The sequence below is a fragment of the Lissotriton vulgaris genome, chromosome 1_1 (genome assembly GCF_964263255.1).
Source record: "Lissotriton vulgaris chromosome 1_1, aLisVul1.2, whole genome shotgun sequence".
Classification (NCBI taxonomy): domain Eukaryota; kingdom Metazoa; phylum Chordata; class Amphibia; order Caudata; family Salamandridae; genus Lissotriton; species Lissotriton vulgaris.
In genome coordinates, this window is record NC_141685.1 from 1,703,604,080 (window position 1) to 1,703,632,059 (window position 27,980).

Genomic DNA, 27,980 nt, shown 5'->3' on the forward strand with positions numbered 1-27,980 from the left:
TAGATGGGCAACTATAAAAGTTAAAAAAGTGCTCTAAGTGTGGCAAAGGTGTAATATTTGTAAAATCAGTTGGGGACAAAGCAGTAGCTACTCTTTTTCCTTAAAAACTTTATTCAATTTGATACACAAACCTTAAAAGCATATAAATAACAATCATTACAAATGTTCCATGAGAATACATTTGGCTAAAATAAGCTAAAATACAATATCATTAGTGTAAATCCATAACATACTATGAATTAACAGGGAAATAAAACTCATTGATATACTCAATCCTCCCTTGTTATTCGTAACTTTAAAGTGGCTCTTAAAAAGTTTACAACACAATAAAGAGTAATAAAAATATTGGTTGACAATTTTAAAAACAACAAAGCACGCATGCCTGCCTAAATCTGGCTTTCCTTAACAGGTCCTTCAAAAAAAAATATTCTGGGGAAGGCATAATGTAGGCTGAGTAAGACTAGATGAAGGGTGTCCTGCGGAGACTTATTGTCGCAGCCGCAGGGCCCCCTCTCTTCTAAATTTGAAATAAAACCTGCCCGTACCTCCAATAAATGATGGAGGTAATTTAATCTAATACGGGTTATTAAAAAACGATCATGGGCACTTGTCATTGATGTTAGATAGGGTTCTATGCCATGTGATGTTTCAACTAAAGTATGATCTGTCATCGAGTGTTTCCCCAGTTCAACAGTTTCACGCTGCACCATTGCAAAATTTTGGTACAATGTTGTAATATCACCTATGTCTTTTGACCTCATTTTCTCTGGTTTGTCAAATAGGTCTGCGCGCCATAAGTTAACAAAGGAATCCCTAACATATTTCAACCATGGGATTTTCCGCTCATACTCCAGGGAGAGACAATCCCGCACTACCAGCCTTGTCAGACCCGCCTCCAAATCTTCAATCAGAGCAAAGAACTTAGTGTACATTTATGAGCAGCTACTGCTTTGTCCCCAACTGATTTTACAATTATTACACCTTTATCACACTTAAAGCACTTTTTTTACTTTTATAGTGGCCCACCTATATACTGTGATCACAATGCAAAAAGTCCACGGAAGGATAGAATGATGTCAACTTATGAGTAAACCCACTGGAGGGTATTAACTATATAAAAATTGACTTTCCGGTAAAAAGGAAACAGTAAAATACACAGTAATTGACTGCTGAATGCGGAATGTATTAAGAACTGAGCAAAAGAGAAAAGTATGGCAAATATCAAAAGTGTGTTATTTCACTTAAATTGAGGTTTGGTTCTTCACTTATGAACACTACTACCACTATGGATAAGGTGTATCTCACACTAAAAAACGACATCACCCAGAATACCTTGTGATGTTAAGACAGGAAGTGATCCAATTGTAATGCGAATGTATATAATTGGTTTAAATCACATCATGAGTGTTATTATGGACAAGGTCTCAGGGGAATCCGAAATTAGTTGATACTGCTTTCACTTGAATAATTTGGTATAAAATAAGCAAAATGAAATAATAAAGTATTTACAAACTTCCGTGAGTTCAACTCAATTTTTTTTTTAAAGAATTGCTGATATATATATATTCAATGAAAGAACCATAGGTTTCACACATGTTATAGTTAGCTGGACATTTCACTCATACAAAACCATTGAAATTCCCCGTTAGAGTTAGGTCAGCTAACTATAACTTGCGCGCCCGCAATGCACTGCTGATGATGTCACATATTACATCACTCATGGCATGGTCAGTGACATCACTCATGACATCACTGATGATATCTCAAATGACATCACTGATGACATCATCCAGTGAATGTGTGTCTTTCTGAAAAATAAATATATTTTTATATATGTATATCTAAAGGTCGATGGAAGAATACATGGGTAAATATGTCTCTAAATGGATTTGTTTTGTAAAATTGATTGTATAACTGACTTATTAAGTGTATCTCAGTGAATACATGTATTAGCAAGTAATGTTTAAATATGTAAATATCTGTATCAGTGTCTCACTTTGTGTATAAGTGGCTGCATGGGTTGGTGAGTAGCTACATGAGTTTCTATATGGGTTATTAGATGGATTTTTGAGTATCAGTATGAGTGTCTGTATGGTTTGGGGGGTATTACTTAGAGCACAGATGCATGAATGACTGATTCACTGTTTGTATGTGTTTTGAAGACAGCATGTGGGAAGGACTGTATGGGTGGATGAGTGTGTGTATGGGTGTGTTAGTGAGTGAATGACTGTCTCAATAGTATCTTTATGAGTAACTACATATGTTTTAAACTAGTATATGTGAGTATTGATGTATATAAGTGAGTATATGTGAGAGTGAGAGATTGGAAGAGTTCCTGTATAAATAAGTATGTGTTTCTATAAGTGATTGTTTAAGAGAGTAAGTATGTGTATGCTTCTGTAGAAGTAAGTGTAGTGGTGTGTGTATAGCTGTATATGCAAGTAAATGGATGTTTGCATGTGTGAGTATGTGTGTGAGTAACTCAATGGATGAGTATCAGTGTGTAACAGGATCTATAGGTGTATGAGTACATATGACGAGTGAGTACATATATGAGTGACTATAGAACTGTTGGTGAATGAGTGTTTGTGTATGTAGAGGTTGGAATTACTGAATAGGTTGTTGTAACTGGTATTGGTATCTCCATTTTTTTGAACATTTTAGTTTCTATTTTTGAATGTGTGTATTAAAAGTTATATTACGGTGCGAGGAGGTCTGCCACTCTTTCACAAGGATGATGTCATCAGTGATGTCATTTGAGATGTCATCAGTGTTGTCATGAGTGATGTCACTGAGCATGTCATGAGTGATGTAATATGTGACGTCATCAGCAGTGCATTTCGGGCGCGCAAGTTATAGTTAGCTGAACTATCTATAACGGGGGAATTTCAATGGTTTTGAATGAGTGAAATGTCCAGCTAACTATAACATGTGTGAAACCTATTGTTTTTTCTGTGAATTTCTAAGGTTTTTTAAATGCTAATTCCTAACTATAACGTGGCTGAAACCTATGTTTTTTTCAGGGAATGTCTAAGGTTTTTTAAATGCTAATTCCTAACTATAACGTGGCTGAATCCTATGGTTTTTTCAGAAAATTTCAAAGGTTTTGTACATGATAATTTTTAAATGTATTAATTGTTATTGTTATTTTATACTGATTTACTACATTATTTTAAAGTATTTATTTTTAGATATTTTATTTTTTTAAATATATTACATATTTTTTATATAAATTGAAAAAAAATGTTTTAAAAAATATTGACATTGTAAGATTTGTTTTTTTAATTTTATATTTTTTTAATTTTATATATATTTTATATAGCCCGCAATGGTATCCTATGGAAAGAAATTCAAGTTATTGGTAAGTACGGTTAAAATTAATTTTCAGGATCAGTACTGGGCTGAAAGATGCAGCACTAAGGTCTCTCCTGATAACAGGTGAGTAAATCGGAATTTGTCGTTCGGCTGATTTTAGAGGAATATTTTAAAGGTCCAAAACTCCACACTTAGAAGAATTTCCAAGTGAAACCAGTCAATGTTAGCCTGTGGAAGGAAATTCAAGTTACTGTAAGTATGGTTAGAATTACTTTTCATGATCAGTAGTGGGCTGAAAGATGCAACACTGAGGTCTCTCCTGATAACAGGTGAGTAAATCGGAATTTGTAGTTCGGCTGATTTTAGAGGAATTCTTTTAAGTTCCAAAACTCCACACTTAGAAGAATTTCCAAGTGAAACCAGTCAATGTTAGCCTAGGATGGAAATTCAAGTTACTATAAGTATGGTTAGAATTACCTTTCAGGATCAGTAGTGGGCTGAAAGATGTAAAACTGAGGTCTCTTCTGATACCAGGTGAGTAAATCGGAATTCATAGTTCGGCTGATTTTAGAGGAATTTATTAAAATTCCAAAACTCTATACTTAGAAGAATTTCCAAATGAAACCAGTCAATGTTAGCCTATCAATTGGGCAAAAATGGTGAGTATTTCATAAGAGGCAAAAGACTTTGTGCATGCTTACGATGAAAGGCTTATGCAGATTTATAAGATGCATAGCGGAGTCAAACGTCCTGAGTAAGGTGGGCAAGTGGTTTTAGCTCTGTTTTTTCGTCAGCTTGCGTCCTCACCGTAGTAATAACATACAGAAAAGTGAGTATTTTGAGGCTTGCTAATCATACTAAATATTTATTTGATGCAAAGCAGAAGAAAATCAAGGAGAGGCTCATGGTTACCCCGACTAAGCGATTTGAGAGGAGTGTGCAAAATCCGTTAAGGTGATAGGATTGGGGTGTGTTCAAACTGGAGATGCTGGAATGAATGGGATGTCTCCAATGCAAGGTCTGAGAATGACTGATGGAGAAAAATAGATGCAAGGTCATAGAAAAGCAATGGGGAATGATTCTGGAATGAAATAACTGTTGGAAACAGGAATGTCCCCAGAATACAGATCAAATTTAGAATAAATATATTCCTCATGTGCAGAGAGACATGCAGTTAATGGCCCCAGCGTAACCAGCTTCTATGCAGAGTATGCATGATCAGAAATCATTTCACATTAGTATGATTTTGAATTGAATTTTATAACATTGCATAGTTACTTAAAACCATTGCAATACGAGTTTCAGATAATACAATAAAATCATGATAAGATAAAGTTACATATTGCAAAACATCATAGCTCCTTAAAAAGTTTAAAACAGTTAAGTTGATATCAGATAAAAATTGCTGTATTCTTTATACACATAGTTCTCAATGTAATTTATGTATTCTGCCCAGGTTCATACTGTGTCTGGGCGGTACTACTATCCAAAAGGAGACGTTATTGAGAACCCAGTCCAAGTGCTTATATGGAAATTTCCCTGGTCGACCTTAATGGTGGCAGTCTTGTGTCATAATTAGGAGTGCGCACAGTACTTTCCTTGTCAAATGCATCCCTTTGCCAAGTTTTACCTGTACCCAGGTATCACTGTGGAGGAGCATTATCATTTTTAAGAGACCATTTGGGATCCCCTAGCTTGCCAGCTTCGCCCATAGTCTTGATCTGTCCACATTGTCGAAGGCGGCACTAAAATCGATAAAACAAAGGTACAGCTGCATTTTCTTCGAAATTGTGGCATCTATGAGCAGAGATAATGTTAAAATGTTTGTTGTTGTGCCAGTTTCCTTACGAAAGCCTGTCTGATTTAATGGAATTATATCATTCATGTCCGCCCAGGCTGTAAGCTGTTCCAACAGCGTGCCTGCAAAGTATTTAGCCTCATTATCAATTAGTGACACCAGCCGATAATTGCTGTGCGAGGCCTTGTCACCACTTTTGTGGATGGGAACGATCCTGGAGCCTTTCCACGAATTAGGGATGATGCCCAGTTTTCTCACTTCCAGGAATATTTAATGAAGTATTCTTACCCACTCTGAGGCCCTCTGTTTAACACCTTGGCTGCTAGAGGTTTTCCCCCGGTGCTGGATTCCCAGATCTACCATTGTTCATGACGAGCTCAGCTCGTCATCAGCACAGCTCAACCGTGCCTCATGACGAGCTGAGCTCGTCATGAGCATCAAATGGGTTAAACAGAGCGGGCTGGATTGCACTCGGGCCTGGTGCCCCTTCCCTTCTTCCATTTATGATCTGCTGCTTGATTGAAAGGTGTGCAGCTTCATCTGTCGCTTCTTCCAGAAGTTGATTTGCGATAGAGGATGAATGTGAGACTCTGTCGTTTGATAAATATTCCGCATTGCGGTCAGTTGGAGCTGCCCTGTTCTGGTCCTGGAGAAGGGATCCTGCTGTAAAGTTGTTGAAGTGAGTGTGCAGATAATTGGCCCAGGTTTCCTCTAATATGTGTGATGGAATTCCCCCACATTGCGGGCTGATGAATATGTGCACCATTTAACAGAAGCAGGCACTGTCATTTTGTTTTATGTTTTGAAGAAGTTTGGCCCAGGTGTCATCTTCATGGTTTTTGTTCACGCCCCATTTCAGGTTAGTTCTTTGTTGACGCAAAGAGGAGAGTAGCAAGAGGTTCCCAGGATCATGGTGCAAGGATCTTATTGAGCTGTTTATGGTTCTTTTGAGACTTTTAATTTGCATGCCTTGTGCTGCAGAAAGCCTTTTCACTTGCTCAAATAGAGTATGCTTCATTTTTATTTGCGATGCATGTATTTCGCGGAGCGTCTTTGTGAAGCGTTCCCAGATTTGAATGTAATCCATATATATCAGATATGAAAGTATGAGATTCAATGCCGATTCTGATAGGGATTCGATGTCATTTGCTGTGAATTTAATTCTCTTGTAGTCTGATGTATAGATGGTGCCCAAGACTGAGGCAAACTGGATACCAGAGGAAGCTGTTGGGCTAAAATTATTTCTTGTGGGCGATGATCACTATCTCCCTTGTCCCCAATTCTAAAATTAATGATAGATGAAAACAAGGAATGATTAGTAAAGGTATAGTCCAGTATCGAGGAAGTTGTTGCAGTATAATGACTGGCTACAGGAGGAGTGTCACCTGCAAATCTTCCGTTAAGGGCCCTGAGATTGGAGTGTTACAGGTCCTCAAGAAGACTTCTATTCGATTTGTTGATTTTCCCATGGGTGAAGACGCCTTGTGTTGGTATATTGGAATGTGAAGTTTGGAATCTTGCTTCGTATTCGTCTGATGATCCCAATAAGTATTGATTCAAGTCCCCCAATAAGATGATGTTTGATGTTTCAGTGGGATCACTGACATAATATCGAGGGACAGATTATCGACTAGCAACAATATCGAGGAAAAAATATCGACAGACATAATATCGAGTTTGTATCTACAAACAGGTAAGTACAAAAATATCGAGTACAAAATATCGTTTACAAAAATATAGTTTATAAAAATATCGACTTTATTAAAAACAGTGTTAAATTAAATTAATATTAAAAATTAATTACTAAAATATACTTAAAAATAATTAAATTAACTTATAATAATTAAATAATTAATGAAAATTATAAAAACAAATACAATCATTTGTTAAAACATATATATATATAGTAACATTATATAATTAAATAATATCCAATATTATTACCGTATGATAGCAGAATTGTAAAAAATACTATTCTCACTCCAGTGGGTGCAACAGTAGACAAAGCGTTGGATAGCGTAGGAGTAAAAATGACTATTCCCACTCCAGTGGGTGCAACAGTAGGGAAAGCGTTGGATAGCGTAGAGTTAAAAATTACTATTCCCACTCCAGTGGGTGCAACAATAAAGAAAGCGTTGGATAGCGTAGGGGTAAAAATTACTATTCCCACTCCAGTGGGTGCAACAATAAAGAAAGCATTGGATAGCGTAGGGGTAAAAATTACTATTCCAACTCCAAAGAGTGCAACAGTATGGAAAGCGTTGGATAGCGTAGGGGTAACAATTACTATTCCCACTCCAGTGGATACAACAGTAGGGAAAGCGTTGGATAGCGTAGGGGTAAAAATTACTATTCCAACTCCAAAGAGTGCAACAGTAGGGAAAGCGATGGATAGTGTAGGGGTTATATATAGTAACATTATATAATTAAATAATATCCAATATTATTACCGTATGATAACAGAATTGTAAAAAATACTATTCCCACTCCAGTGGGTGCAACAGTAGACAAAGCGTTGGATAGCGTAGGAGAAAAAATGACTATTCCCACTCCAGTGGGTGCAACCGTAGGGAAAGCGTTGGATAGCGTAGGGGTAAAAATTACTACTCCCACTCCAGTGGGTACAACAGTAGGGAAAGCGTTGGATAGCTTAGGGGTAAACATTACTATTCCCACTCCAGTGGGTGCAACAATAAAGAAAGCGTTGGATAGCGTAGGGGTAAAAATTACTATTCCAACTGCAAAGAGTGCAACAGTAGGGAAAGCGTTGGATAGCGTAGGGGTTAAAATTACTATTCCCACTCCAGTGGGTGCAACAGTAGGGAACGCGTTGGGTAGCGTAGGGGTACAAACTACTATTCCCACTCCTGTGGGTGTAACAGTAGGGAAAGCGTTGGATAGCATAGGGGTAAAAATTACTATTCCCACTCCAGTGGGTGCAACAGTAGGGAAAGCGTTGGATAGCGTAGGGGTAAAAATTACTATTTAAACTCCAGTTAGTGCAACAGTAGGGAAAGCGTTGGATAGCGTAGGGGTAAAAATTACTATTCCCACTCCAAAGAGTGCAACAGTAGGGAAAGCGTTGGATAGATTAGGGGTAAAATTACTATTCCCACTCCAGTGAGTGCAACAGTAGGGAAAGCGTTGGATAGCGTAGCGGTAAAAATTACTATTCCCACTCCAAAGAGTGGAACAGTAGAGAAAGCGTTGGATAGCGTAGGGGTAAAAATTACTATTCCCACTCCAAAGAGTGCAACAGTAAGGAAAGCATTGGATAGCGCAGGGGTTAAAATTATTATTCCCACTCCCGAGAGTGCAACAGTAGGGAAAGTAAATACTTCATATATTATTTATAAAAATATAAATTAATATCTATAAAAAATGAATTAAAAGTTATTACCAATTTAATATAATTTATTAGTAATTAACATTAATTATTACAAATAATTACCCATTAATACAAATTAATTACAAAATAACAAATAATTATTTAACAATTAAAAATTAATTAACAATTAATTCTAATTAAATACAATTAAATACATTTTATTATTTAATTAATTATAAATAAATTACTTCCCACCCTATTCCCCTATAAACCCACAACCCACTACAGAAAATACATTATTAAAATTAACATAATTAGCAATTATTCAATTAAATTAAATTAATTGGCAATTAAAAGTTGTATCATTCACACATAAAAACGTAATTATCAATTAATTCTAAATAAATACAAATTATTAATTTTACATATTTAATTAATTATAATTAAATTACTTCCCACCCTATTCCCCTATAAACCCACAACCCGCTACAGAAAATAAATTAGTAAAATTACCATAATTAGCAATGAATCAATTAATTAAAATTAATTGCCAAATAAAATGTAATTAATTACCAAATATAAATTAAATAACAATTAATTAAAAATTAATGTAAATAAAAAAATTATATATTTAATTAATTATAATTAAATTACTTCCCACCCTATTCCCCTATAAACCCACAACCCACTACAGATTTAAATTACGCAAAAATTAAAAAACACAAAATTCATTTTTTTTTAAAATATTTATAACATAAATACACACTTTTCACACATAATAATTCGATAATTTTAATAATCTATATTATATACTTCGATATTTTAACTTTCTATATTTTTTACTTTCTATATTTCATTACTTACCTTAAAAATGATATTTTTGCTGTCTATATTCTGTCCATTCGATATTTTGTCCAATCTATATTTAAAACTCGATATTATGTCCAATCGATATTTTGGCTCGATATTTTGTCTGTTTACCATTTCAGTGCTATATAAGTGAATATTTGGCCAAATAACTTCACCAAATCTGTTGCTAAATGTTTAGGGTGGATATATGCGTTGACAATCTTTACTTCTTTTTTCACATGAGTATGGCTACACCCCACTGTTACAGAAAAACATTAGAATCAAATTGCCAAACAATCCAGGGTACTAACAAAATCAATTGATTCTGAAAAATGATTTTCCTCAGATTTCTCCAGATAATAACTCGCAATGATGGTTTCTGAGGTGGGAGGGGGATTGCCTACTTGGAGGTGTCCTGGGAGTAGACCACAGGGCCAATACGTTTCTGATGAAGTCAATTGTCAGCCAGTTTCATTTTTGATTGATAGGAGAGCTTCTCATTTATAGTTTATTCTGTGGCAATCTCAAACCTATCCCTTTCTAAATCAGTATTTTGTAAAGCGGGAACTACTCACCCTTACGGGTCTCAAGGCGCTGGGGGCCGTCGTGGAAATTAAGGGAGCTATTGCCCTGAGTCACATGGTGCTAAGCTGAGCTGCTCCTGAGCCAGGGATCGAACCGTGAACCCTGTGCTCCGAAGTCAGCTGCCCTGGCCGCTGCACCACACCTCACTGGAAGAGAAGCCCATGTTGCAGGGATTAGTAATAAACAAATTGGTTATCAGGTGACATCAGATGTCATAGTTAAATAAAATAATCATTAGCTCATTTTCTGTGACTCGAGTCATGTGAATTTGTTGGGCAGAGCCTTCTGCAAAATGAGCAGTGTGATTTACTGAAATACTGGAAGGTGCTGCAATTGAAACGCAAGATGAAGATTCGGAATACAGGATTCAAGATTTGTTCCCAGTCTAAACTAAAGATGATTTATCTCTGGATGTATGACAGGTTGTCAAAGAGGAGGTATGGGATTTCTCTGGTAAAGAGATTGGACTGATAAAAAGCCTAATGCTATTTTCTCCAGAACTAAACGGTACAGACTGTCAAGACATGTAAAGGAAGTATTGTAACCAGTCCTTGAAAAATTGAATGAAAATGGAATTCTACAGGAAGTGCTTGGTAGCCCTTGAACAAATGGAGGATAGTGCAAAATTTAAGAAATATAAAATAGTCATCCTCTGTTGTCCAGAAATATCGAACACAGCAGTACTTCTGTTCCAGATTCCGTCAGGGGCAGAAAGGTATACAGCTATTTACTCATGCCAAGTGTTCTTCTCCATACCACTCCATGAAGAGAGTCAGTTTCCCTTTGCCTTTCTCATTGGGGGTACACTTCCACAAGTGTACACTGAAAATCTTTCAATATTTAGTCAAACCATGAAGAAAGATTTAGAAATGTTTAGGCTGCCCTGTAACTCAGTCTTGGTGCAATATATTGGTGGCCTACTATTTGCATCAAAGACAAAAGAAAACTGGTAACTTGAAACAATTGCCTTGCTGAATCATTTGGATGCCAGTGGTCATAAGGATTTCCAACAAAGATGCGGAACTATAAAAAGGGAGTTCTTTATGATGGTCATCACAGAGAGAAAGGCAGAACAAAAGTTTTCAAATACTGTGTTCAATTTTGGAAATGTGAAAATGAATCCTTAAGCCGCCCAGGGGGAGGTGAAGATGTTCCTGGAATTGTTGGCTACTGTCAACTGTGTACTCCAATCTTTTCCTTGATTGCAAAATCTTTAATATGTTTGACTCATAGTGGCATAAAGGACCCTGTACCATTTGACAAAGAATGTTCCGATGCCTTCACTGTTATGAGCAAGTCATTTTGGCAACTGAGAATGTTTCTATCAAAAGGTGTAACTAGCTAACCCTAGCAATGATGCTTCCTATTTTAAACAAATAATGTGAGGACAGGGACAATGATGATGTGCATGATGATGATGAAACTGAAGATGACTGTCAAAGTTACAGAATTATGTACCAAACCACAACCAGATAAAATGGATATTCCTCTTGATAGGACTGATCTGACTTTATATGTTGGCTCTTGTTTGAGAGACCAATTTGGAGCACTGAAGGCGGCAAATGCAGTATGTTCAATTTCTGAAATTCTTGAAGTATCATATCTGCCAAATTTAAATTCAACACAAGTGGCAAAGTTGGTTACATTGACAAGAACGTGTTACTTGTCAGACAATTTGAATGTGACATTTATATAGACTCCCAGTATGCTTTTGGAGTGGTCCATGATTTTGGTCAGCTGTGGTCATAAAAGGGTTTTATGGTGACTTCTGGAGCTCCCATCAGAAATAGTAACTATATACATGACCAATTAAAAGCAATACAGCAGCCAAAAGAGATGGCTTTACTCAAGTGTGCTGTCCCTAAGGCTGGAACAGATATGATCACTCTGGGAAACAAATAAGCTGATGCGGTGGCTCCATATTACGCACTTGAAAATGAAATAGTTATATAAGAAACTGAACAAGATAAACCAATACTAAATTCAAAGCAAATCACAGAAAATGTTTCTTTTAAAGTTGAATTCAAGCTTCCTTAATTGAAGAACGGGACCTTGAGGAGGAAGCCTCAGAAAAGGAGTGTAAGAAATGGTGATAAATTTGGTTACAAGAAAAATTATCAAGTTCTATATGTGGCCTCAGAACACAAATATGTTTTTCCTGACTCAATGTTGTATATTATGGCTCACAATTTCCATGGACAATCTTACTCAGGGAGGGACGCCCTGTTTAGAACATTCAGAAAATTTTGGGAAAATACACATTTTAGAAGTGTTACTTAAAATCTGTATTCCTGCTGCTTGATCTGCAGGAGAATAATCAGGTCAGAAAAACAAGTACTGTAATACGTCAACTGGTAAATAAGAGAGCCATTTACAAGACGGCAAGCATTTTTTTGGGAAATGCCAGTTTACAATGGATTGAAATATATTTTGCCATTTGTCTACTTGTTTTCTAAATGGATTTAGGCTTTTTCCACCAGTAGATCAGCTAGTTAAGAGTTAATAAACTGTTGTTGAGGAAACTGATACCTTGATACAGCATTCTAACTTTTATTGATACTGGTTCTGGCCCCAATTTTTAAAAATATATTTTGCAATTAGTTTGTACTGCTCTCCAAATTGATCAGAAGTTCCATTGTAGTTATTGTCCTCAATCTTCTGGAGTGGTTGACAGGATGAATTGAACTTTAAATAACAAATTGCCGAAAGTGGGAGCCTCTAATTGGTTTCAAATTGCCAAATGATCTTCCTCTTATTTTGAGGAGCTTCAGATGTACACCTGACAGTAAGACTGGTCTTTCGTCCCTTGAACTGATTCATGTGTAAAGCAATGAGATTAGCGTATACTCCTTCAGCTGTGTTTGTTTCAATTACATTGACACTGTTTTTGACTACTGCGATTCCTGTCCAAGGTCCATTGGTGTGTTCGGCGGCAGGAGCAGAGAGATGCTGTGTGTGGCCGGAGGCCCGGACGCAGACCCGTGAGCAGGTAGGGACCTCCAAACCAGAGTGGGCGCGGGCAGCCAGGCATCCTCCCACTCCCCCACAGCTGTGACCCAGTGAGGCCCCCCTACCTGCAGGAACACTCCAGGAACAAACCGAACAGCGGATGGTGAGTGGGCTTGCGGTGCGGCGAGGCCAAAGGTCCCGTGCAGCCCGACTTGTATTTGTAACCTGGGTGGAGGAGGGGCCGTGTGGTGTGCCGAGGCCTGCGGTGCGGATGGAGTGGCCCACTTCAGCGTAGCCCAATACTGGCAGGGCAGCAGTAGCAATCTCGCAGGGGTGAAAAACTGAGCTGACGCACCAGCGGGGGTGCACAAGAATACCGCCAGGAAACATGATCCGCAGGGCCACGCTCCTCCTCCCGAACTATTAAAGTCTGATGCAGGGCGCCAGGCCCGTAAAGCTCAGAAAACCAGTAAGTTCTCTGCATACTAAGCCAAGGGAAATAGCAGCCAACCAGGCATCACTAAACATAAGGGGTCTGGAGGCCTGGGGAAGAAGCACCTATTAAAGAGCCCTTGATCTGCAGAGCACTTTCCACGCCACATTGAGGACCCCAGCATCCAGGCAGGAGCGGGGTTAGTCTCTCGCGCCATCAGGCGCTTAAAGCATCTGCGGGTCAAGGGCTGGGCTGGGCTGGACCCCTTGGCTTCTCAGTAAAGAAACACAACTATTGTATTGGCTTCAAAGATACAAAAGGTAAGGAGATTGGGAAGTGCAAAACGGTAATGCCCGCCACTAAGGATCGACCATTGACATCGTCAATCACAAATTTCCTGACTAATGTAATGGGGTTATAACTAGTAAAATAGAATCCATGGAGGAGAGACTGGGGGCTACACAAAGGGTCTTGCACAGTGGTACCGTGACTGCTTCAGAGTTGGAGCAGAATGATGCACAGAGCTCAAGTTTAATTGTGGAGACCTTAGTGTCCAATATTTCTGGGACCGCAGCCAACAATAGCATTATACAGCAAGGAGGTTTTGTGTATACACTACGCCCTCCCCGTCTAAAAAAACGAAGGCCTGTGGCAAGGAAAAAAAAGATCCATTGCCTCCGGCAACCCGAAAGAAGATCACGCCCCCCCCCCCCCATAAGGAAAGCAGCAAAAGCTTTAGTCTCGGATATTGTTCCGGGCATTAGAATTATTGAGCAGGCAGCAGATTCTTTATCAACTACAAACGTCAATACCGCACTGGAGGCTACTATTAAATCACTACTCAAACCTCTCATGGGAGTACTAAATAGAATTGACACGTCATTAAAAAAACTGATCAGCGCCAGTGTCTTGAAGTCATCATCTGGGTTAGGTCCTCTTCCAGGTTCTTTCACTATATTAAGCCAGGACATTGCTAAAGCGACACCATCTCTTTTAGTAACAGCAAACACAATTTGTAATACAACTTCAAACATCTCTCCGTATATATAACAGCAAGCAGAATCACAAATAGAAGAGCCTCACATGCTGGGTAAAGGTTGGACAAACGCATTAGCTAGGCGCAGGGACCTCGGAAGGCTTAATGTTGCAGTTAGACAGTGCAACACAAGCCTGGCCTATGACCGAAAGGGCCAAAGAAGAACATGAAAAAATGTCCCACCCCTGCGTAACGATAAGGAAGAGGAATGGAAGCAGCTTAAGAACAAGACTGTACATTGGTTGTCAAAGGCTGTGGATTGGATAGGCAGTGACGATTTGTATTGCAAGATAAATAATGTTGAACGTGTTTCATGGGTGGGCTCACAGCTAACAAAAGAAAGTGGTGATTGTATTATTGTTAATTTTAGGGACAAGACCTTTGTATATTGGCTCTTGGATTGGTTGCTTAGGAGCAATAACGAAAGAGGCACTATTGAGGCTGTACCATTGGGTTATTTTTATAGGCCACCTATAAACAGTGGCCTTGGCTCTGAACCCACAGTTGTTAATGCGTTACCTGACTTTGTCATCCCAACCTTTAATCATTTTTCCTCTCTAGATCATGTGGATTGACTTTTTTCCTTGGGCTCGAATTTGCATGGAGCTAAAAATAGTTTATATTATCTACACCATCTACCGTTTAGTACACAGGTCTTTGGGATGGGTATTTTGTCTTCCTCTCCAATAGTTAAAATGGACGTTGTAAACTTTTCAGAAGACACAGAATTCTTTATTATGTTTTGGTGATAACACATCAGGGGAGTTGCCACATGTTCATGTACATGCATGTGGCCAGTCAAATATAGCCTCCCCTACCGTGTCTAAATCAGTTAGTATCACTACTCATTTATCACCAGAGAGTAACTCTCCGCCACTTAATGTTATGATGCAGGGTGATTTGGAATTATCCATGGCATCCATTGACATTGTGTCTTTGGACGGCCATGTTCCATTTTTGTTACCTACATCGGAGGGGACTATTTGTCATAATAATATGACAGCCTATGGCAGTCTATTCTGGAATATTGCAGGCTTATTGCGCAAGCTGGAAATTAAGGACTGATTAGGACGGATTCACTGCATTTCCAGATTATCAACATCTCTCTTGGGAAAATGTCTGCATTGGTTGTTGTAAATTTTTATCACCATAACTTTAATGTGACAAATGTTAGTATTGCCCAAGAATTGGATAATCCCCTGTCAAACCATATTGAAGAGTTGAGAACAGATTTTGCAGTCCTTTTGGAAGGCGATTTTAACAGTAAACTTTGCCCTTTGTCCAAACAGGTCACATGTCACCTGGTGGCTGGAGTGAGTGATGGCAGTTCTCATCTCAATCATAATCCCTGTGGGAATATTTTTAATTAACTTTTGTCAAAATGTTCGCTATTCCTTACTGTGGATCTCATAAACTCTGCAGGCACTGATTTAGTTACATATATAGGGCGAGGAAAGGGCAGCCTAATTGATTTTATTGCTTTTTCAGGGTATTTTAAACCTCATTCTTTGATTTTTAAAATTCATAAAATTTGTTATAGTGATCACTACCCTATATCGTTAGAGTTGACTATACATTCTTATGAACAAATTGCCATAGTTAGATTGGCTCCAATATCTTATGTTAAAAATAAGGGGTTGCTTCGGAAGTGGTCCACCATAAATCCTGACTTGGTTCTATCTCAAATTATAACTACTAACCGACCAAAGTATTACATTGCCTGGAAGACACCATAAACCCTTCTGCCATGGTGATATCATTTGAGTCAATAAAAGAGAAAATAAATGTCATATTGACCAAAAAAAAAAGCTTAGTACACAGAGCAACATGAGGTGGTTTGATAGTGACTGCACTTTTACTCATAAAAAACTAATTAAGGCACTGACATCAACACCCCGAAATGCATCCTGGGTAAAGCAGTCATGCCTTGAATATAAGCAGGCGATAGAAAAACGCAAGCTAGAGATTAGACAAGAGGCTTGGGAACAACTCTATGAAGCCTGCCAAACCAGGGACTCTAAACTCTTCTGGCAAACCGTCAACCAGGAATATTTTAATGGGAACGATAACAGGAAGATTGACACAGCAATTATGCCTGAGACCTGGGTCAATCATTTTTCGAATCTTTATAAAATTGGCAGTGACCTAGATTCTTCTAGTAATTTTAACTATGTGGCCTCAACCCTGGTCGCCCCAACACTAGACGAAGTGGACAGGGCCTTAGCACAGACTGTGAGGAATTAGCCCTCAGGCCCCGATGGTATCCCTCCGGATTTGTTTTTAGCTAACACTCCTTTGTGGCTCCCACTGCTTACAAATATTTTGAGCTCTTACGCGCTTCTAGGTCCCCCTGATTCTTGGAGATCTGTGATAATAGTTCCCATCTTTAAAAAGGGTGACAGGGTGGATCCCAAATGCTACCATTTAATATCCTTAATTGACTGTACCTGCAAATTATGGGTAGAGTTATTTTGGAAAGCCTGGAGGCTTGGGTATTGAAAACTGGAACATTTTCTGATATTCAATATGGTTTTAGGAGAGGCCTTGGCACCATTGAACAGTGCCTCAACCTGCACCTAGTCATAGGTAAATACACCTTAGCCAAGCCTGGACCTCTTTATTTAGGGTTCATGGACTTGACGTCCGCCTTTGATTGGGTGCACAGAGGGAGGCTCTGGGAGAAGATGTTGCAAATGGGCATTGAACCGGCCATTGTGCACTTCCTAGCAGCAATGCATCAGGATATCACAGGGAGGGTACGTTATGGAGCAGATGGGGAACTCTCAGCTCCAATTGACATAAACTGCGAGGTACGACAGGGCTGCATGCTTGCCCCATTTTTATTCTGTCTGTAAATGACCTAGAGAGCCACATTAAAACCGGAAATGTGGATGTTCCCCAGATAGGTGGCAGGTTGTTACCAGCGTTATTATATGCAGACGATTGTGTTTTAATGTCGAGAACTTGAGTAGGGTTGCAGAGGCTTTTAATTAGTTTTAATAATTTCATGGATGACCTTGGCCTGAAGACAAATGTAGCTAAATCTCACATCATGATGGTGGGCAAATCCCCTGCTACGTTAAAGACATGTTTCATAAATAATAAGAAACTGCTTTATGTGCCCACCTTCTCTTATCTGGGAATTCTTTTTGAATAAAAAAATACCTGGGCTCATTTGTTAAAGGCAAGGATCAGGGGTTTTAATCAAAGCTTGGAGGCAATTTTTAGGTTTACAAAAAAAAACTAGGCTCCCGACCCATTAAGGTAATGACTGAAATCTATAAAGCACGTATGTGTGCTGTCACTCTGTATGGTGCTGGAGTCTGGGGTTTTTGCAATGTTGAATGTCTGCAGGGAGCTGAGAATATGTTCTTGAAAGCTTGCTTAGTGTTCCTAAATCCACCGCTGCTACTAATTGTCATAGTGAGCTCGGGGTGATTCCCCTGTCCTTTTGTATACACTTGGCTCCATTGTTATTGTGGCATAACATTTGGGTGAAGGAAGCAGCAGTTTTAAATCGCGCTAATATTTCAGACTGTTTAAAATTAGAATGGGTGAGCAAAATCCCATGGATCTCTTATGTCAAGGAACAACTGGAGACTCTAGGATTGTTGGATTGTTTTGAGAATCCCAGGAATATTGCCAAAACATCAAGGGCAAAGCTGAAAAGGGACTTTTTAGCCCACTCATATTTGTTGAGGGACATACAGGAAACAACGAAAAATAGGGTTGTTGACCACTCACTTCTAGTCTGTTCTCCAGGCATGGAGTTTTATTTATCCCTTCACCTTAGCCACACAAAATTGTATTACCTCATCAGGTTCAAGTTTGAAATCTCTCACCTGTTGTTTTCATATCCTCAAAATGTATATTCTGATGCCAAATTAGATTTATGCCCCAGCGACTCAGAATAAGCTCAGAGCACATTGCACTTTATGTTTTTTTGTAAATTGTACTCTAATGAAAGACACGCCTTTTCAAAACCATTGTTCAAATTCCTAGAAATCAGAAAGTGTCAGGCCGCCCTGTGTCATCTTCAGCTGTTAAATGACGAATTCACTTGCCTAATGGTTTACAAATATATTTCTTCTGCAGTAATATTGTTGGAAAATGACTTTTTATCCTATTTATTTTTCCCACAGTAATTATTGTTGAAATTTAATCATGAATTGTATTGTTGATGCGTGTCACGCTTGAAGTTGTCTCCTTGTTTACTGCATTTACATTGGATCTTTGTATTGTATTTTTATAATGAAATTATGTATTCTTGAATGGCTGGTTACAGCCTAATAAAGATTTTATGACTGACTGACTATTGCAAAAGGTCTGGCTGATATGGTGAAATCTGTTTCCCACAAGGTGAGTTTGAGAAAAGAAGCAACAAGAGAAATTCAGTGTCAAAGTCTGTCCCATGGTGCCTGTATGGTTGTCAAAAAGCACATGAGTAAGAATTGTTTATAGGAGTGCTGAAAGGGCCCTTATCAAATCATCCTGGTAACAAAGACTGCTGGAAGGTGTGCCGGAATCCCATAGTGGATCCATGCAACTCCCATAATAAGAGTGAAGGTAGTGGATGAAGAAGTGGTGAACACAACCGCTGATTCAGAGTCAAGCTCAAGTTTGCATTGTGGATCCAGAGAGGCTGAACATTTTGAAACGGATGAAGGTGTTGGTGAAACTACTGGTGAAGACAACACAATTATGAAAAAATAATGGTCCATGAAATTAAGTGAAGATCAAGACCCAGGTAAATGTACCAGTAGTACTGTCCAGTTTCAAAATAAGTATCAAAGTGAAGAACCGTTGCAATTTCAAAGGCACGAGTGGCAGCAAGAAGAAGTAGTCTCTGTTCCAAGCAACAAGAGACTGCATTTGAAAATCTGAGTTACAGGAACCCACAGAAGAAGGAAGTAGATCTTAGTAAATTGTGCTGTTGAAGCTGACCACAGTTCAAATCCATCAGTGGGTGAAAAGGATTTAGTAGTGGTTACCAGAGAAGAAATGTATGAAGAAAACAAGTAGTTGAAATGAACCTGCAAAAGAAAACACTGGCAGCAAGAGACTGAATAAATCAATGAAGATCCTGAAGTAATAGAATTAGACATAGAAAATAGTGAGAGTGAGTCACCAGATGCTGGAAGATCAACAAGAATGGTAACTCCAAATAAGAAGTATGCCTCACCTGAATAGGTAACTGTAGCAACAGTGTCTGAAGAAGTAGAAGAAACAGAAATCTGTCCTATAAATCATTGCCAATGCATGTAAGTGAACCTGAATCGTTGGAGAAAGAACCACGCTGAAAATCTTGAAAAGACTGCTAAAGACAAAGATAAACTGAAAAACACAGAACCAAACCTAAAAGAGCAAAGAATACTTTGAGAGCATACACCGAATTAACTTTGAAAAAAAAGATTTTTGAAACTTTTATTTTACTTACTGCTTTCAAGGAAAATGTATTATTGTTATAAAAAAATGTTTGTTAACTCTAAAATGTTTCGTGTTTCACAATGCATTTTGTTTTGGTCTTTATAGAAGATGGAATACAGCAGATGCTGTGAAAGTATTAGTCAGATTACCCTAAAAAATATATAAATAGTCTTAGTTGGTTTAATGCTGTTAACCTTGTATCTTCAGAACCGATGCATCACCGACGGTGTAGCATGTCTCCGACTCTGGTTATCTCATCTCTTGTCTATGGCAGCTTGACGAGGACGCCGGCCTCTGCATTAAAACCTTGCAACTCCTCAGAACCAATACACCGACAGCTGTGTGCTGCAGCCTTGACGCCCGAGCTTCGCATCGCAAGTCCTGTCTACAGTATCCTCTACGACAACGCAACAGGACCTCGCACCGCAGCCTTGCTGCATCTCAGAACCGACTAATCGCTCTGGTTGCGCAGCTCTTCACCTTGGATCTATTCAATGCTCCACTACCAGAATTTAAGGTACTTTGTTCAGCGGGCCTAACCTGGTCCATGTAGCATGCCTGCACTCCATATTGGTGAGAAGAACTTGCGATTTTGTCCCGGTCCGGCATGATCAGATATCCCTGGTTGGCGCTTAGTGCTTTTTGACGCTTTTTAACCTAAAATATTAAAATTCAATATCTCTGGTTTCCCTCATTGGATTTTTGTCATTGTGGTCTTGTTTTATTTATTATAATCTACTATATTTTTCTAAATCTGGTGTGGGATCTCTTTGTGTTGTGTTGTCACTGTTTTACTGTTTGAAGTGTTGCACATATACTTCATACATTGCCTTCAAGTTAAGCCTGACTGCTCTGTGCCAAGCTACCCGATGGTGAGCATGGTTACTTTGGGGTTTGCTTCGACCTTACACCCTAGAATGGTGGTTGCTGCTTGACCAGGACTCACACCCCAGTCAACCAATAACCCGATTTCTAACAGCCCTCAACCCACATTGCTAAATATAACATTAACCCATAGGTAGACTTATATTTGTTAGAAGGGAACCACGAAAATCCATCTAAAATCTGTCCCTGGGCAGAGTTTTTTAGAGAGTAGTTCGAGAAGTAGTCTGCATGGAACATACCCCTATGACTTGCTACGGTAGCTCTTGAAGAGACAATGCAAAAAACTGACCCCCGATACTATGGGCCCTGTCCTGGCACAGACTACCCCATCTCTGACCGCCAATGCGAATACAGATGCACAGCTTCTTAATGAGTGGGTCGGAAAGATGGTTTCTTCCATTGCACCGGCCTCACGAGCACTATCAAAGAGAGACTCCCCCTCAGCCCCCTGGTTTTCACAGGACCTGAAAAAAGAGAAAGTAGCCTGTAAAAAGCTGGAAAGACTATGGAGAGCAAACTACGGGTTGGAAGAAAAAACTATATATAAGGAAGCATCCAAAAAACTACGGAAAGCAATTAGGAAAAATAAAAAAATAATTTATGCGGACTCTATTCAACAGGCAGAACAGTCAAGCAAACAGATTTTCAAGGTGGTACAGTCTTTTTTTAAACCCAAGTGCATCGAGAGGGAGGTTTCGCCGTCACCTACTCTATGCGAACACATCTCTGAGTTCTTTGACCAAAAGATCAAAAAGGTGTATGAATCTTTTGGGCCAGAAACAAAAACGGTGAAACAGGACCTTGTGATTAAAGACGAGCCGGGTGAGACCATCACCCAATTTATGACTATATCCCTGAGTGAGGTGAGACAAGAACTTACCCGATGCAAATCCGGCTCCCGTGTCCAGCTAAATTATGGGGCTCTTTAGCTGAGTTTGTAGCCCCCACATTACAACATATCTGGAACTCATCCACCGCTTCGGGAATATTCCCGAACGTCTGGAAACATGCTACTCTCCTCCCGCTGAAAAAAAAACCTAACGGGGATCCAGAGGACCTCAGTAATCTTCTCCCGATCTCGCTGTTAGCTGCCCCTGGAAAAATGTTTGAGAAAGTTATACAGCGCCAACTGAGCAAATTCATAGAAGTAAATAAGGTACTACATGAGACACAGTCAGGCTTCCGACCCAGCTTTAGTACGGAGACAGCGCTTATTGAGGTAGCCGAGTCAGTAAGGTGGTCGATGGATGCAGGTAACTCAGCGATGCTGGTACTCCTGGATCTGTCGGCTGCCTCCGACACGGTGGACCACGCCAGACTACTCAGACGCCTGGCCGAGATAGGTATCCAGGACAAAGCACTGGGATGGATACACTCCTATCTGTCCCAGAGAACTCAGAAGGTGGCACTAGGGACGGTCTCTTCAGCACCCAAAGTCCTCAGCTGCGGAGTCCCGCAAGGGTCGGCTCTCAGCCCCCTTTTGTTCAACATCTACCTCGCGCCTCTCTTTACGTTGATTGCCAACTGGGGTGTCAAGGCAATTTCTTATGCCGACGACACCCAGTTGGTATTTCTGTACTCAGAGGTGTCGCAGGAGTCCTTCTCGAACTTCAAAGTGTCTCCAAGATATAGCCCATTGGATGAATACGAACAAATTAAAATTAAATGCCAATAAGACCGAAGTAATCTTCTTTGGCAAAGGCCCTACCCCTGCCTCAGAACTTTGGTGGCCTACGGAGATGGGCCAAGCCCCCTCACCCAGCCGCACGGCAAAAAACCTTGGAGTGAGGTGGGACGATAGCATGTCCTTCCCCTCGCACATCCAACAAGTCGCCGGCTGCTGCTTGAGTAAACTGAGAAATCTCCGTAAGATCCTGAGACTCCTCCCGGAGAGCTGCCGGAAAACGGTAATCCATGCCACTGTTACATCAAGGCTGGATTACGCCAATGGACTCTACCTAGGCCTACCAAAATACCTGACGCAAAAACTTCAGGTAGTTCAAAATGCGGCTGCAAGACTGTTACTGCGAATCCCTCTCAAGCAGTCAGTCTCTCCGCATCTACGAGCATTGCATTGGCTTCCAGTTGCCAGCAGAATAACATTTAAAGCACTTACGCTGGCTTTCAGATTTCTGCATGGTTCCTGCCCAGAGTACTTGAAAAGCCGGCTCCCGAGATACTCCCAAACCCGCGCACTGCGGTCCAATAGCCGCGTTCAACTGGCTGTCCCTCGAACTAAAAAGGCTCGACTAGGCGGTCGAACTTTTTCGGCAAATGTTACCTCTCTATGGAACACTTTACCACAAGCAATTCAGCAGGCCCCTTCTGAACCTTGCTTCAAGAAGCTGCTGAAGACTTGGCTCTTCACTCAACCTCGCTAACTCTCTTACTTCTTGCCTCCAGGCCAATTGTGTTCTCCTAGCGCCGGGACACCTCCTAACGAGGTAGCTGTTTGCGCTTTATAAAATGCTGTATTATTATTATTATTATAACGGGGACTGCTGAATTTTGGCACTTCCTGTACCTTCTGAGTTGCTGATGCCCCAATGTCAGTTGTACTTATATTCGAGATGTTGGGCTGTACTAGGAAAACCATATTTATTTTGGCCCTAAAAAGATGTTTGAAAGAGTAGTGTCATACATAGCTTCTTTCTTTGTCTTGAGGATCTCAGAAAATGCAGTTTACTACGATGTATGATGGGATATGCTTTAAAATCATCATCGCCTTGGCTTATGTAATATTATAGAAGCCCCTAAGTGCATAAAACATACAGTGACAAATTAACAGATTATTGTTCCCACAGTTCCCAAACCCTAACCTGGGGCGTTAGTAACACTTATTTCATAGAAATGCACACTACTTATATTAGATGGGCTGCCTATGTTGAAGTAAGGATTCCACATGGCTGGCATTACTTTTTAGAGAGTTACAGAGGAACATTCATGAGGCGTCAATGTGTCAGAAAGCTAACAGAATTTTAAAACAATCGAATCATTTCTAGACAGATTAGAGTGTAAATTTAAAAAGGACAATAATGTGTGATATGGCGAATATTCCCTGTAGTCAAGGTAACATTTTTGTTAACTCTTTGATCAGCCAAGTGTCTAGAGGGCCTAGAAGCTAACCTGATGGATGCAAGGGAAGCAAGGTAGATGCAACAAACTGTTAGAACTTGGCTTTCACTGCGCGCATTTCCGGCTGATATTGTTTTCATACTTTTCGACCTGAAATGTGAACTATGTAAAAGCGAGTAAATTAATGTACTTTTTGTACAACATGATGGCCTTAAAAATGTCGCCTACAGAAAAATTAGAACACTTCAAAATCAGGAAACATGGATGATATCATCTTGAAAAATACAATGTATAAAAAGTCAAAACTTGTAAAATTATGTAAAAGGCACATTCTGTTTGACCATCATGTGTGTTTAGCTCGGACAGCACGATTTCTCTGTTGAACTTTAAATCACCCTTTAACAAAGAGCTCGTGGTTTATTGCTGTAATATATCATCACATTCCTATAATTACAGGGTTGACATTGCTTTTGGTAAAATGACACTTCTGTACTCACTGTACTTTGTTTTTGTGTGAACTGAGCAATTCTCAGAGCATGTTTCAGTGACCTGCACTGGGCTGAATAGATTTGAACAGCATTCCAGCTTTGCACAAACTCTTCTGCAGAAATCACCAACTTGATCGGAGGTTTTTACAATCTTGACCGTTGCTCTGTACGTCTTCCCTTTGTATCTAGAAAACAATATATTTTGTCATGCAGTGTTTCAGGAATGTCCCGTCTTTAAGCACAGTAATAAAATCAGTTACCAGAGGGAACATCTGTAAGATGAAACAGTGTCGCTTTGTGAAATCGATCGACGACGAAAATCACTGTTGACACAAGAGCCAAAGGCCCTGATCTAGAATACGTAGAAAAGATGCTCCATCACAAAGGAAATGGAGTATCCTCCCGCCCTATTGCAGGTCCACCCACCTCATTTAGGGGCATATTAGCAATAGACGGCGATAAATATCGCAAAGCGCGCTTAGCACTTTTTTATTTATCGCCGTCTATACCTGGAATTTTTTGAACGTTTAGCACATTATTAACAACGCGTATCACCGAAGCGATAAAAATTCCAGCGATAGAGGGGATATCAACGTTTTCCAAGCAACAATGCCAGTTTTCCAACGATGTTCCATGGAAAACGGCGATATCCTTGATGATAGGGCCTGTGGTCTTAGCCACACAATCCACCCCCATGTAAGGTGTGCCTTAGTCTGGAACAGACGTTAAATTTCAGCGTTAAGGCCCAGTTAGCGCGAAAAAAATCAGCGCTAAACCGGAAGGGGTTTCAATGTAAATACAGCAAAGCACCGTTACCGATATTTTATGATGTTGTTGTGAGGGGCACGCCTACCTTGCATCTCATTAGCGATGCGAGGTGAGGCGATAGGGAACCGGGCGTTAAGGCCAGGAAACACGCGCTAGCATGTCCTTGCTAATAGTGTGATGCCATTATCGCGGTTTTTTTGCCGAAAAAGGCCGCTAAAGCGGCGATAATGGGCTTGATAATATGGCCCTTAGAGTCGGGCTGACTTTCAGTATGTCAGTGGAGGAGACTACTCCCTCTCCACTGCTGACATATTCCTCCGACGGCCTGACATGGTGAGGGCCATCTGAGGGTCTGACATTTGTCCGCCCGCCTTATTTACAGCGGATGAATAAAGAGAACGTTTTTACTATCACATACCTCCATTCAAAAAGTGGTGGTAAGTGAAAGTAAAAACATTGCAATGACCCGCTTACCATGGGAGAAAACTCCTGTGGCAAAAAAGAAAATTGAAAGTGTGCCATAATGCTCAGTCATGTTGATTTAGTCATTTGGCACACTTACGACGACAGTTCCTGCCAATGTAAGAGATACCCGCTGGGGCATCGGACATCTCTAAATTTGGAGTGCAGTTAAATACTCGATCACCCTGACAGAGTAACTGCACTCTAAAGTACAGACCCTTAGTTTGGTCTTGTGAGCTCCCCATGAGTATTTACTTCTCTACAGCACCATTTTACCCTCATGCTGAGGTGGCGAGATTTAAGGTATGGAGTTACTGAGACTGGATTTGATGATCCGGGCTAGTTTCTCCTTATTAAATCTAGCAATTAAGAGATAAAGTCCCAAAATGGGAAATAACCTGATGGCCCATGTTTACTAGGTCCTTTCCCACAGGTTTCCCTAATTCTGGAGTCATTTTTGCTGACATTTTATCGGTCACTTTGTGGGGTGAGGAGGATGGGGAAGGGAAGGGATGGATCTAGGACTGCAGAGGAAGCATTGCATGCACAGCAAGAGTCCCACACTTCAAAATATCCTTATAATAAGCTTTTGCTCTACACCTGATCTCTTCATGAACCAGTAGATGTTGAAGACATTGCTACATAAATAAATTAAAATGTTTGTCCCCCAAAAAGATCAATGCAAGCAACTCTACATCCTCTCCAAATTTATGGTAGAGACCTGTAGTTCGTATGGCACTATAGGCAGGCTTTCATTCTTTTCCATGTTTATGCATTTTTTGTGCCTCAAAACCCACTTCTGCAACATTTCGGAACCCAAATTAATACCATATTAATCAAGGCTGCCTCTCCAGCTGGTACAGAGGGAGGTTTCTTATGGTTATTTCTTTTATATTTCTGTTCACATGCTTTTTTGTAATCTTTTAAAGAGTTCCGCTCATTTCATCGTTAGAGCTGTATGTTCATGGCCTTCTTAAGATTGTTACATTAACATTGACGATCTATATGTTTTTTATCCTACTTATGGCAGTAGTGAGCAATGCTTACTTGGCTTTGAGTGTTTCCTCTTGGAAATTCCACTGTGAATCTTCCACGAACTGCAGCTCTCGTAGCACTCTCCCTGGTTTGTAGGCTGCATTAATCATCATGCCAAGGACCTGGTTAAGACAACAAGGAGAAAGGCAATATTAATCGTGGTCCGTAAGAGGGGTTTAAACCACACTCAGCAAAAGTGTCAAAACACTCAGGATCATATTTGACCTTTTTGTCCTCTATCAGCTAGATTCATCATTGTTCCGTTTTGCGAGTCCTTAATAGCGATTATTAAGGAATCGCTATTAAGGACTTGCAAAACGGGATTCATGTAGGAATCGCTAAATAAATTGCGATTCCTACACATTCCTTATATGCGATTAGCAAATTGCTATTCGCAAATAAGGAATAACTCCCCATTCATTCCTATGGGCCAAAGGCCCATAGGAATGAATGGGGAGTTATTCCTTATTTGCGATTAGCAATTTGCTAATCGCAAATAAGGATGCGATTTCAAGGGTGCCAGGGGTGTCCAAAGGACACCCTGTAGCACCCCTGAAATGTAATCTACATTGGTGTTGCGCACACACATGTCCAAAGGACATGTGTGTGTGTAACATGCAACTTAGAAAAATGCATTTAAATGCATTTTTCTAAGTTTTCGCTATTTACCACGAGGTTTGACTTCGTGGTAAATAGCGGTCCTAAATTGCGAATTCGCAATTTTTAAATGTTTCATGAATAGCATTTAAGGAATCTCTAAAAGAGATTCCTTAAATGCTAATCCTCGCAAATTTGCGAATTCTTTATTAGCGATTTTTGCATTTGGGATGATGAATCCCAAATGCAAAAATTGCACTCGCAAAGGGCCAGATTCTCAGAATCTGGCCCTTTAATTCTTTTTTTTAGCAAGGGCGTGAATGTCATTTGCAAGTTTCTGCATTGGGTTTATGCTGCCTGCCTGCTTCAGGAGCAGTAGTCTTCATAACCCCTGCACTGTGCCCACTCCAGCATGCATGCAACATTCCCCTACTGTATTCCTTGAAATGAATAAGCCAACATGCAATTGTGTCTTGTGGTGGTCATTTGTTGGCCGATGCTGTTCCCCCGCTCCACGAAGATAGGAGCTTCCCTGGGGGAGCAGTGCTTATATTCCCCCCCCCCCCCCCCCCACCCCGAGATTCTCCCGCCTCGCTAGCGGAATCCCTCATTGGGGGGTTTGTATCCCGCCCGGGCCCCATTGGCCAGAAGGCCAACGCTGTCCTTGCGGCCGCTGCGGTGGGGGCGCAGGTGTTTTTCCTGCTTCTTGTGCTCTTCTGCGTGCCAAAAACCAGTTTGTTCCGGGGCTCGGTGTCAGTTATGGTGCCAACCCCCTTCAGGTACGGCCTCTGCAAAAAACATTACAAGGAGACTGAGACCCTCTGCCAGGGACTTAATATCAATCTTGGGTCAAGGAATACTGCTCTTTGTGTTCAAGGGTGACCACCTAAGCATGGGGAATATTGTCCTTTGCCATGATAGAGCACTGAAAAAAACAACACAAAATGTAG

At 40.0% G+C, this 27,980-nt stretch overlaps 1 protein-coding gene across 3 annotated transcripts in view; it reads right to left on the bottom strand.

Moving 5' to 3' along the window:
- SFMBT2 (Scm like with four mbt domains 2) overlaps positions 1-27,980 on the bottom strand; it is a 916,952-nt gene that overhangs the window by 54,648 nt on the left and 834,324 nt on the right. For all 3 annotated transcript variants that reach the window (XM_086918957.1, XM_086918956.1, XM_086918958.1), the window contains 2 exons: positions 26,446-26,555; positions 24,178-24,353 (listed from right to left, as the gene is read on the bottom strand). In XM_086918957.1, coding sequence (XP_086775083.1) covers positions 24,178-24,353; positions 26,446-26,555 — 286 coding nt within the window. The remainder of the gene's footprint in view (positions 1-24,177; positions 24,354-26,445; positions 26,556-27,980) is intronic.